At 29.2% G+C, this 13,087-nt stretch overlaps 3 protein-coding genes across 5 annotated transcripts in view; 2 read left to right on the top strand and 1 right to left on the bottom strand.

Annotated features, from left to right (window-relative positions):
* The first annotated feature begins 3,209 nt into the window (after positions 1–3,209).
* LOC136976787 (PR domain zinc finger protein 10-like) overlaps positions 3,210–13,087 on the top strand; it is a 104,997-nt gene continuing 95,119 nt past the window's right edge. For all 3 annotated transcript variants that reach the window (XM_067272151.1, XM_067272153.1, XM_067272154.1), the window contains exon 1: positions 3,210–3,354. The gene's annotated coding sequence lies outside the window, so the exon portion shown is untranslated. The remainder of the gene's footprint in view (positions 3,355–13,087) is intronic.
* Positions 5,309–6,916, bottom strand: LOC136976841 (uncharacterized). The gene has a single exon (XM_067272229.1). It carries the CDS (start codon positions 6,914–6,916, stop codon positions 5,309–5,311), a length of 1,608 nt encoding a protein of 535 aa, XP_067128330.1.
* Positions 6,959–7,717, top strand: LOC136976842 (uncharacterized). The gene has a single exon (XM_067272230.1). It carries the CDS (start codon positions 6,959–6,961, stop codon positions 7,715–7,717), a length of 759 nt encoding a protein of 252 aa, XP_067128331.1.

Raw genomic sequence — 13,087 nt, forward strand, 5'->3', positions numbered from 1 at the left:
GAGCACAAATATGACCAATGTTCCCTCTAATTTTTTTTGTAGATGAGCAGAGCATATACTTCTTTGAGCAAAAAAAATTTTTGTTAAGCAGATTCTGAGCATATATATATATATAAAATCTTATTTTTTCCTATAAAAATTAAAATAATTAATTATAAAGTAGAAATTAAAATTTATTTTAAAACATACTTCCATACAAAATATTATCTTTTGTCAATGATTTAATGTATTTAATCAAAATATACATAGCAATAATCATGTTGTAGACAGAGTGAGAAATAAGTAAACAACAATTCAAATCAGTGTGCATGCTCACCTGCATGACACACAAATTCTCGTGCACGGCAACAACTTGAGCAGCGCGCGGCTGCACAGCTTAGAGGGAACATTGAATATGATGTGAATAAAGGACATAATAACACCGTTTTGGCAGTCATAGCACAAACAGAAGGAGCGAATGTGAAATGGGATGAAGTGAGAATAGTTAAGACAGTCCATTCTTCGACAATTGCATTAGGTATGGAAAAAATATATATATATGAGTAAAGTGAACAATTGCTTAAATGCAAAAGACACCAATGCTCTCCCAATGGCCTGGAAATACACAATAGAAAAAGAAATGGGAGTTAAAAACCTGTAAAAGAATATGGCAGTTATGCTTTAACTAGTTTATTGTATTTTTGATATAGTATTTTATTTTTACATTTGTTTGGTTATATAATGTATTAGTAATTTGTTGTTTATTTAATATTTAATCATTTAATGTAATAATTTTAAAAAATTTTTGAAAACTTTAAATTTTACGAGTATTCAAAAGCTTTGTGTTTGGTTGTGGAACTATAATTTCCTGAGGATGACCCATAAAAATAGGCTGAAAGCATTTGAATATTAAATTGCAGTAAGCTCAGCAAGTGTTCTGGTGTTTAATTTAGTTGATGTAGTGAGTGTTTGTCTTCACGTTTGTTCCCACATGGAGGATGTATATTATGATCATGTGTTGTAGCACCATCTGTTATCAGATTTTATTTACAAATTTTAATTATTTGCTAATTGTTAAAAATGTTTGCAAACTGTACTGTCATTGGCAATACATGTGTGCAATGTTTCAACTAGATCAGAAATTGGAAAGTAGATGAATTGCAACTTTTTACCCAGACAGGCAGACATACAAAGTAAGTTAATAAAAAGCTTTAATAATAATCCTGACTTTGTCCCTTCCATTTTTTATTTTAACATTATTCCCATTGCAGCTACCTAGCTGTTTCAAATTTTTTTTTATCTATGCCTATATCTATGTTCAATGGATAAATTCTGTTTTAATCACTATTTTTTTAATAGTAATTAAAAAATGTCAATCTCTTCTATGATAAAAATATTTGAACACAGCCTGTTTGATTACATCTACTCTTCAGTTTATGCTAGAATTCCACCTTACTAACACTGTTCATTAAATGAGTGTTCTACAAGTACTAATCTTCAATTTACTCAATTTCTTATTTCAGACAATTTTAAACAGAAAAAAACCCACTTATATTGTTTATCTTGTTATCATACATTTGATTCTGTCCTAGTCTCCAATTGCTTGATATTTTGTCTGATTACTTTGATATACATCCTATTATTATTTGCTGGCTGAATAACTATATATTAAAATGATCCATGTAATCTAAATACCATTCATCCAGAGTTCATTGGAAAGCAATCATACACAAATATGGGGATAATATCACTTTATTCACATTATGTAGATGTGTTATTAATATGATCCAAGCAGAATTTGCAAATTTTCATTGTTTTAGCAAAATTTTTTCAACAAAAAAGATGATTTACATAAGGGTAGAGAGTAGGTTTTGCTTATTTGACATTGCAAAACTGCAGCCTTGATGGATTTGAAATTTATAAACTGAATAATAAAAATTTACAGTTCCAAAATAATCAATTATTGGCCGAAGTTTTATCAGAAATGGTTTATTGCTGACCAACATTTCAAACACTAAGAATTGATCGATGGTTGTTGAGTGTTGGAATAAATTGCATTGGTAAAGCGACATGTCAGAATGTAAATGTGTTCTTAATTTTGTTTTTTACATCAGTTATATTCATAAAATTGTAAATCCAGAGAATTTTTATTTTGATTTAATTGTTTTTATAAAAAGTTTATGTAATTAATTCTGATCATATAGGATCACAATATACGGTAATATTTTTTACAAAATTAAAAGAAATAGATAAATATAAAATATAGTCATTTTATATTTACTAAACCTTCAAGAACATATCAATAGCAACTATATATACTGTACTGTACTGTAAATACAGTATATGCAATAACTTAATTCAGAATTGTTGAGATAAGGGAATACTTTGAAATAAAAATAACATAAAAATAAACAAACTAAAATCTATTTCTGGCTATCATCTTATAATCATACCATTCAAAGAAACACAAATATTGGATATTCTCAAATATTTCAATATATATAAAACTGAAGAAATTAGGTTTTTATAAAATATTATCCCGATATCATCATCATTTTCGCTCGACATAAAAAGACGTGGACTATTTCTGAGCTTGATAGATGACGAATGGGCGAGATGGCTTTCCCGTAACATCTCATTTTCAATCAAAATCAATTCAATATCACGAAAAATATTCTAATTATACCAATAAATTATCTAAAAAATCAATTAACGAAAGTTTTTAATTATAAATATTGATCTAGTAGATAAAGAAATAAGAAACGCAAAACAATTAGTAATAGATTACATTATAATAGATTACATCTGTGAGTAACGAAATAAAAGAATTTAAAGTTTTCTAATAGCATTTTATCCTTGTTTATTATCAACACATGACGTATTATAATTGACAATTATATAATTTATACAACACACGGCGCTCTTTTATGAAATAACAATAGAGTTTTATATTTGGAAGAGGATACCCAAGCTCAAACAACGTTGCAACAAATAAAAGTTATTTGAAAGAATATTTCATAAGGAAATAATAGAGAATATTTCAAGGAAACACTTATCGCGTATCAAATTTTCTTTCCTTAAACTTACAAAAATAAATTACAAATGATTTTCTTATAGTTTCATTAATAAAAGCGAATCAAAAGGTATTTCTTAAATAAACAGAGCGATTGGTTTAGCCACATTACCTTCCTGTTTATTGGTTCGTCATCTCTCGCCCGATTTCCGTCCGCCATCTTTCCCCATGACGTCACGGCAGGGAACGAGATTAAATGTTGGTCGTATTTGCAAAAGTGGGTAACGTAGGATAAGATTGTAGTCCTTTTAAACCTTCTATATGTGGATATAAACACTAATTTCATTACAGTACCGACTGGGGTGAGTATTAAGTTTATTAGTAATTATATATAAGTCAAACGGACTATTCCGCTTCCGTAGTTTGATGTTTTGAGACGAACCCACTTTGTTTGTTCCCCACCCTGATATCCTTTTGTTCGTGTATGGTACCGTCCATACTTTGAGTGTCGACGTCCATCCCACGAATGGATTATTTGCTGTGTCCATGACGCTTTTAAGACTTTCTACTTATTCTCTACGTCTTAATCTATGCTATTATCGCTTATCGATAACTTTACGCACGCCAATCTTAATAAAGACTCATTCGTTATTGCTTAATGCTTATACGAAGCTATCATGTCGCCTTGCTTTGCTTGGAAATATGGATAGATGAAATTTTTCTAATCTTTCTTCTTACGTGCCAACGTTGCCGTATCTAATTTATTTTCGTCTTAATCCAGATTTATTTCCCTATTGATTTAAGCTTTAATTATGTAATTTATTTTTTTATGAAATATTTTTTTTTTAATGATGCAGCATTGAACATAAGAACTGTGGATGTCATTTAAATGACATTCAAAATTTTAAAAAAATATTAAATTGATCCAATAGAGGAAGAGGAAGTTGTTGTATTTTGTTTACTAGGAAGAGTGAAAGAGACTTTTTTTATTTTGTAAGCAAAACTTTTATATTAAATAAAAGATCTTGCTATTTAATAAAGTAAAAAAGCTCTATGTTTATTTTGTAATTAATTTTGGTAAATAAAATGAATTATCTGTGAAATATTCTATGTGAAATATTTATTATTGTAATAATCAGTTTTTAAGTTTTATATAAGATATTTATTAATAAATAAAATTATATAAAGGTAGAAATGTTGATATTTTAAATAAAGTTTATTTCTGACATAAATCTTGTGCTTTTGTGTTTTATTAGTTTTACTATAAAATATCGTGGACGATAAGATTGCCGTTTAAATTGGGAAACAATTCTGTTGTAAGGAAGTATTGGTATAATATATCCTGATATAACTGATTAGATGATGATTCTTAATGATTTAATTTAAAACCAAAAGATATTGAATTTATAGCTCACGAATAGTTATTGATGTGAATTTTTTTCCTCTTATAAATTTGAAATGAACTATTTAAGCAATTTGTTACATTGATTTTATTCTAAATATATTTTGATGATTACAAATAAAATTTCCAGCATAAAAGTGATGAACGGTAGTTCTTGACATTTTTTTTATTTCAGACACTTAAAACCTTCACTCTGTGATGTCCTCAGATTGCTGGTTGAGAAACGTGGCTATAGAATGAATAAACTAAATATTTGAGTTTTTGAAATTTTAAATTATGAGTACAAATTTAATTTGATAACTAAGACAATATTTAGATTTCATTAATTTCAAATTGATACAGAAAATAAATCACTATCAAAATCTAATTGTTATAAATGCAAAATAGCAAAGTTGATGTATGAGGCTTAAATTTGATAAATATGACTTTAAATACAGATCGAACATTATTATTTTTAAATTAATAATCTATATAAAAACACTATTAAAAGATAAGTGTACTGTACATTGTAAAAAAAGTGAGAATTATTTGCTAAATATATGATGGTCACACCATAACTATTAAAAAAAAATATAGTTACATTGCTACTCAGACACCTTATATCTCCGAGAAATTATTAATTTAATTATACAAACGTTTTCCACCTGTTCCACAGGTCATCTTCAAGCAATTTCTAAGTTCCGGAATGTTATCTCGTGCAGGTTCGAATATATAGCCTATGCGCACGATATTTCAAATTTTAAAAAATCGTTGGAACATTCCATGTAAAATATAAAATATAAACAATAATAAAAACATTAATAAAATTGATTAAATAAACATATTAATCCGCTAAATAATAATTTAAGGGACGTAAACTAACATAATATATATCTATATTTTTTATAGGGGATGAGGATACGCTGTATGCTTGATTAAATGGAGTGTTTGTCAATCATGAATTTCCACGCAGTTGGCAAATTCGTTGCGTCTTTATAGTTCAAACATCTACCTGTTGTCCCTGATTTGTATATTTCAAATTTTTCCATGGTTAATGCTAACGATGGTGAGCGTACTTGTTGGATAACTTTGGCTTCATTCCAATTAATTACTGATCCCTCTGTTTGTGCCATTCTTGATAAGGTGGTAGTGCAGTGCCCTTTACTGATGTCATACATATGTTCTTTTAGTCTTTTGTTTAAGCCTCTGTTAGTGACTCCTATGTATTCTTTATTCAGGTCCAATTGATCATTTTCGTATGGTATTTTATAGACCCCAGAGCCTTCATCTGCTTTTGTGCTATCTTTGTCGTTCCTGAGGGCACTGTAGATGGTGGGTGCGCGCTTATAAATCAGCTTTGCATTCTTACATTTGGCTATTTCCTTCATTATCGTGGACAATCCTTCTCTGTACGTGAATTTAGTTATTTCCCCATTTGAATTTCCTTTCGGTTTCTTTTTATTAGGTGTTATGTAAGATTTTATTAGGTTTTCGACTATTGACTTTTTAAATCCTAGGGTTGTTGCAATGGTTCTAATTCTATTCAACTCTTGTATTCTGTCATACACGTTGGAGCAATAGGCAAATGCTCTTCTAATAATGGCCCTAAACGCCGATAGTTTGTAAGTGGGCGGATCGTTTGATGTGGAGGGAATGTATAGTGGGTCATGCGTGGGTTTGATATATACTTTCGTAGATAAGGAACCTTCTTTAAATGTAACACTGATATCCAAAAAATGTACCTCTGTTGTGCTGAGCTGTTCCAGTTTTAGCATCAGGCCATGGTTATTCGAATTCATCGCATTCAAAAAATGTTGTATTTTTTCGTCTTTCTTCCATACAATTAGTATGTCGTCGACGTATCGTTTGTATAAAACGATATCATCTTTAAATGTTCTAATAGTAGTTTGCTCCAACTTACGTATCACCAATTCACAAAGTAGCCCAGACATTGGGCTGCCCATGGGCACACCTTTCTTTTGCTTATAAATCTTGCCATCGAAAACGAAAACTGAATGGTAACATATTAGGTCAGCAAGTAGTCTCATGTCTTCGGGGTACGCTGTTACCCTTGGGTCTAACGTGCTGAGGGTGTCCACCAAAGCTTGAAAACATGCATCTAGTTTAATTGATGGATACAGATTTTCGAAATCCATAACTGAAGCAATTTCTTCTTCTACTAAAGATATGTTTTGGAGCTCGTTAACCACGTTCAACGGGTTCTTTGTGACATATTGGTTATTCTCAATGTGCTCGGACAAATATCTATGCAGGTTCTTTTCTAGTTTGTAAGTTGGTCCCTTGTGCTTTTCAACCACTGGTCTAATCTGCTTTATATCTTTGTGCGTTTTAGCGAATCCGAAGAGTCTCGGTACACTTGGGCCTGTTACACTTGTTCCTTTGAGAAATGGAAGTATTTTGGTGATTGGTGATTTCTGTAATTTTTTGACCTTCCTGTCTAGGTTATCAATTATTTCATGCGATGGGTTTGATATATACTTTCGTAGATAATGGAACATGTCTTCAGCACAACAGAGGTACATTTTTTGGATATCAGTGTTACATTTAAAGAAGGTTCCTTATCTATGAAAGTATATATCAAACCCACGCATGACCCACTATACATTCCCTCCACATCAAACGATCCGCCCACTTACAAACTATCGGCGTTTAGGGCCATTATTAGAAGAGCATTTGCCTATTGCTCCAACGTGTATGACAGAATACAAGAGTTGAATAGAATTAGAACCATTGCAACAACCCTAGGATTTAAAAAGTCAATAGTCGAAAACCTAATAAAATCTTACATAACACCTAATAAAAAGAAACCGAAAGGAAATTCAAATGGGGAAATAACTAAATTCACGTACAGAGAAGGATTGTCCACGATAATGAAGGAAATAGCCAAATGTAAGAATGCAAAGCTGATTTATAAGCGCGCACCCACCATCTACAGTGCCCTCAGGAACGACAAAGATAGCACAAAAGCAGATGAATGCTCTGGGGTCTATAAAATACCATACGAAAATGATCAATTGGACCTGAATAAAGAATACATAGGAGTCACTAACAGAGGCTTAAACAAAAGACTAAAAGAACATATGTATGACATCAGTAAAGGGCACTGCACTACCACCTTATCAAGAATGGCACAAACAGAGGGATCAGTAATTAATTGGAATGAAGCCAAAGTTATCCAACAAGTACGCTCACCATCGTTAGCATTAACCATGGAAAAATTTGAAATATACAAATCAGGGACAACAGGTAGATGTTTGAACTATAAAGACGCAACGAATTTGCCAACTGCGTGGAAATTCATGATTGACAAACACTCCATTTAATCAAGCATACAGCGTATCCTCATCCCCTATAAAAATATAGATATATATTATGTTAGTTTACGTCCCTTAAATTATTATTTAGCGGATTAATATGTTTATTTAATCAATTTTATTAATGTTTTTATTATTGTTTATATTTTATATTTTACATGGAATGTTCCAACGGTTTTTTAAAATTTGAAATATCGTGCGCATAGTATATATTCGAACCTGCACGAGATAACATTCCGGAACTTAGAAATTGCTTGAAGATGACCTGTGGAACAGGTGGAAAACGTTTGTATAATTAAATTAATAATTTCTCAGAGATATAAGGTGTCTGAGTAGTAATGTTTTAAAACTCTGAGCATTTATTCCAACTATAGTTACATTGTCATGCCTAATACAGCTGCTATTCATGTGTTATAAAAGATGTGATTAAATATTAAACATGAAAAATATAAAAAATTACTCCTGATTTTGTTTAGCTTCAAAATTAATATTTTTATAAAACATTTTTAATAATAATTCTTTATTGAAATGTGAGAATTTATATAACTATGAAAAGTCTGTTAATGTTTTAAAGTTTATTTTTTAAGTTTGCCAAGCAAAATAGTTGGATCAATGAGTTTAGAGAAATACAATAAATTTATGATGACAAAGAATTATTAACTTAAATAAAATTTGTTACATTAGATAGTTAAATAACCTAAATAAATAGGATTTAACAATTTGGAGGGCCTATTGCACCAAGGCCGCCAGAAAGAAGGACCAGATCTTTTACAAAAAAGTTAGTCTTTAATAATCACATTCAAATTTAGGTAAGGATGCATTTTGGGTACAAGGACCCCTCATCAGCTTACAAACACATGGCACCAACATAATAATTATAACACTAATAGTTAGCCAATACAAAGGGATATCTAATATATACAGTGCAGTGTACTTACAATTTTTAATGTAACCCATATACTACAGAACTAAAACTATTGAGCATAAAATTTTATTACAACGACAATGTAATATATCATATTTTTTGGGACCAGTAAATGTCTTCTTTTCTCCTACATTTTCCAAATTCTGGTAGACTGTTCCATATTATTAAAATAATATTTTTTGTAAAAGATCTGGTCCTTTCTGTTGGCCTTGGTGTGATAAGCCCTCCAAATTGTTAAATCCTGTTTATTTAGGTTATTTACTCTATCTAATTTATAGTCGTGGGCTAAAAGCATTTGTTTATTATTAAAATTTGTTACATTAGAAAAGTACTGTACATTTACTCTTGAGATAGATTGGTTTTCTGTCTAACTTTATAAATGCTGGTGTTAAAAAGCTATTACTTTTTATGAAATTGATTTTTTCTTTTTTAAATAAAAATACTTATATGTATAATTTTGTAAGCATCTTTATTGCTATAAAACCAAAAAATTCAAAAATAAAATAATTTTATTTTAATGTATATGATATAGAGAAAGGAAATTAAATAAATTTTAGTTGTAAAATGTCATTAATTCAGATCAATTGGAAATTGACTGGAATTAATAGCATTTAAATTAGTGAATTGTTGAAACCTCAAAATTTAAACTAAATTTTTCTGGGAATTTTATAACATATTTGAGAGAAATAATGTTTTAAACTGTACTAATGTGATTTTGGGTGTAATTGTTCAGTGCCTTACTGATAGTTCATATTCTAGGTTAAGGATAGCCTTTGGGTTGTGGCCCACAGACCAACTGTAGTCTGCAAATGTGTGCAATTCAATCCACAGTTTACAAAATGTATATAATAAACAAAATATCTTGTATTTGTATTTCATTTTTTCTTATTAATGAAATCAATTACAGATATGAATATAAAAAATGTTACAATGAATAATGTAATGGCTTATAATGAAAACTTGCCATAAACAATTTCATAATAATTCTAAAATCTTGTATATTATGAAAAGATGCAAAAAATTGGCATGCATGAGATTTTTCACATTTGGCCTGCCATTTAAAAGATTGTCTAAGCTTGTTCTAAACTAATACTACTCAAATTGGTGATCTCCAAGAAGTTTCAGAAAGATCTTTTGCATGATATGCACAACTATTATGCCGTGTTCTCTCCATATTATTTACTTGATTGCTTACATTATAATACTCATTTACAAAATTTTGTTTTTACATATACTGTATCAATTCAAATATGATATTAGTTTCCTTTCAAATATGCTAGACCAATCTGCTACATTTAAATATTTGCAAAATACTGGTCTAGATCAGTGATTTTCAAGGCTACCCCTGGATCACCCCTGTCCTTCTCCACTTATCTGTAAATATCATAGATAATGATAGATTATGTGCCAAAATATTTTTCTTATCCAGTAACCTAATGTAAGAGATATGTGAGCATTAAAATGTTCTTTGGCTAAACAGAATTGCATTTTGGTAAAATGACTAGGTCAGTCTGCAGGTTGACCGAGAAGTGAAAAGTGATATTATTAACAACTATTTTGTAATTCTTTAATTTGGAAATATTGATATTCTCTTCCTATATTAATAATTTATAAACATTAAAATTTTATATAATGCTGTAATTGAAATTATGATGTGGAATTAAGCTCTGAGAAAACATTCCTAGTTGTGATAATTCAACCAAATACTTTTGTTCAGTTTTATTACTGAACATTTACAGGGTTAAGTAATAAAGCTCAATGAAAGAAGTAATATTGTTCTAAAAAATTAAGTGACAATATTAAATAAGGCTCTCAGTTTTATTTTATTGAAATTACAAGTTACATACAATATCTTTATTAGCACTTTATTAAATTTGGGCAGTTTTTTTGGTTAATAGAGTGTACTAAAACTAAAAATCATGTTAGTCATATATGTATTTAATAATAATGATGTTTAAAACTATCATATGTTTAATTGTTCTACTGTATACTTTCATGTAGGATGAGTTTGAGCAGATATAAGAAGAATCTTGCTTTAGAAAATTGTGGTTGATCATTGGAAAAAAACAAATGTGTTTAATAGCATTAAAATCTACAGTTCTATATTAAAAAAAAAGAGAGATAGAGATACGATATGAATGGTTTTAATGCCTTGAGAAATCTCATTAAAAATCAATATGCTATTAATAAAATATTAGAACTTAACATTTATCATCATAATTAATTTATTTTGATTTTAATTTTTAAATTTATATTGAGAATAATCTCTTACTTTTTTTTTGTTGATGTTTTATTATACTTACTCTGGATATTTGAAAGAGGCTGCACCATCTGTACAATGGGGATTACTTACTATAAAGTTTGATTACAAATTTGATGTTGATAATTATAATCTTCAAAGATTTCATTTAAATACCATTAATTATATTTATAAATCAGTTGAATTTAATTCTGTATTGAAGAATATATATATATATATATATATATATATATATACTTAAATACATAATACACACAAATGTATAGGTCTAGGAACTGCCATTTGACAGAATAAATCATATAATATGTATAGATTTGTTTACAGAATTATTTTAATGATTTATTAATGATTACATTTGAAAACTGATATGCTATTATTTAGATATTCAAATTTTAATAGATGATGATTGTTTATTGGAACTTTTAATAACTAAAATAATTTGTAATAGTTTATTTTAAATCAAGAGATTTAAAATCAATTATTTCAAATTTTATAAATTTTAAGAGATTTATTCATAAGAAATTAATTTATTGATTCTTGATAAATATATACATTTATTAAACTGTCCATCACTAAAAAAAATTTCTAATGTAAATTTGAAACAACTTTGTGATTGATAGAGCTTTCACTAATATGATATCTCAAATACGACATTCACACAGTTAAGCAATACATTTCCAAACATACCTATTACATAGGAAAAGTCTAACATCTTTTTAATGCAAGCCTGCTAGAATTTTAACTCAAAAGTTCAATATCTTTTTTCTAATGTCCCAGAATTTATTTTTCCACATCACAAATATTTTTAGCTCTTTATGGACTGTCTTCAAGTAATTCTTACAAATGAAATATTCTATTGAATTACTGTTATATTCCAATTCAAATTTAAAGAGCTAACCACTGAAGGCAATTTAACCAATTAAATTATATCTTTTTCATCGGAGACAAGTGAAAATTTATAAACACATAAATCTTATAATAAATAACTCAAACAACATAAAATTCTAGAACTTATTATTTTTATAGACAAAAAACCATTAGAAATAATTCAGTGATGTAACACCATCTATAGTTTTAGAGATATATACTGTAAATCCTCTAATGCCAGGTCTCCTGTAAATACCAGCTATTTATTTAAACTGCTAAATAGACATTGGACATCTTAAATTGTTATCTGCAGCCTGTGAGACTTAATAGTATTCTGTATGTGCTGTGGTTATTTTTCTGTAGGAACTCTTGAAAAATGTTTTTACCATGACATCGGGGGCTACTGAGGTATATGGTAAATGAGTGAGCCCATCTTCCTGTATTTCCTGTTTCAAACTTCATTTTATACAGATCAGTAAAGTAGATGTTGATCAGAATGGTAATTAAGAGGTATTACAACATTGCCTTCAGACTGAATGCAGTTGTATATTCTAAAGAAAATTCCAGAGAATCAGTAGTGCAGAAATTCAAAGCAAATTCATGATGGAGTAGCAAGCATGATGCTCTTAAGACTATCAAGATCAGAGAAGAATTAGAAGAAAAGGTTCTGCAGTGGATCTGTGAATGGCAATAGAAAAATAGTCATTCTCTAGATGGATGGGGAAGAGCAAGATGGACAGACAAGAAAAATCTTTGTCCATTTAGATGAAAGTGATAAACAAAATGTGGTGTTCACAGTAGCAGAGGGCAGCTAGAAAATTCATGAAATGTAGTTATGGTAATACCATAATAACTATGCTTACAGTATGCCTAGTATTGTTGTTGTGTAGTAGGGTAGATGTACCAGTTTTGGCCAGTATACCAGTTCTGGCCAGAAAACAAATTTAACTTAGAAATATAATCACCACATATTCAAATGTGTCCAATGAAACAAACTTTTATTGTTAACTGTTCACACAGTTAACAATAAAAGTTTGTTTCATTTGTGATTAGATTTTTAAGTTAAATTTGTTTTCTGGCCAGAACTGGTACTACACTGGCCAAAACTGGTACATCTACCCTAGTGTTTGTTTTTTTAAATAAAAAGGAAATGTTGTTGTGAATTAACTGAAGTTTTTGTTATTTGAAGAGAGAATGGGTGGGAGAAACTATGACAATGGTTGAACCATATTTTTCTTTTTTTTTTATCACTAGTTTGGATGCAAAATTCTGAGAATGGAATGGATGCCAGGTTTCCCAAAAGACACACGGGACTAAGTATATTTTG

The sequence above is a fragment of the Centruroides vittatus genome, unplaced genomic scaffold, assembly GCF_030686945.1.
Source record: "Centruroides vittatus isolate TY-2023 unplaced genomic scaffold, ASM3068694v2 contig_425, whole genome shotgun sequence".
NCBI lineage: Eukaryota > Metazoa > Arthropoda > Arachnida > Scorpiones > Buthidae > Centruroides > Centruroides vittatus.

Bases quoted from the DNA above. Each gene is read 5' to 3' on its own strand.
- LOC136976841 (XM_067272229.1), bottom strand. From the start codon at position 6,916: ATGTACCTCTGTTGTGCTGAAGACATGTTCCATTATCTACGAAAGTAT.
- LOC136976842 (XM_067272230.1), top strand. From the start codon at position 6,959: ATGAAAGTATATATCAAACCCACGCATGACCCACTATACATTCCCTCC.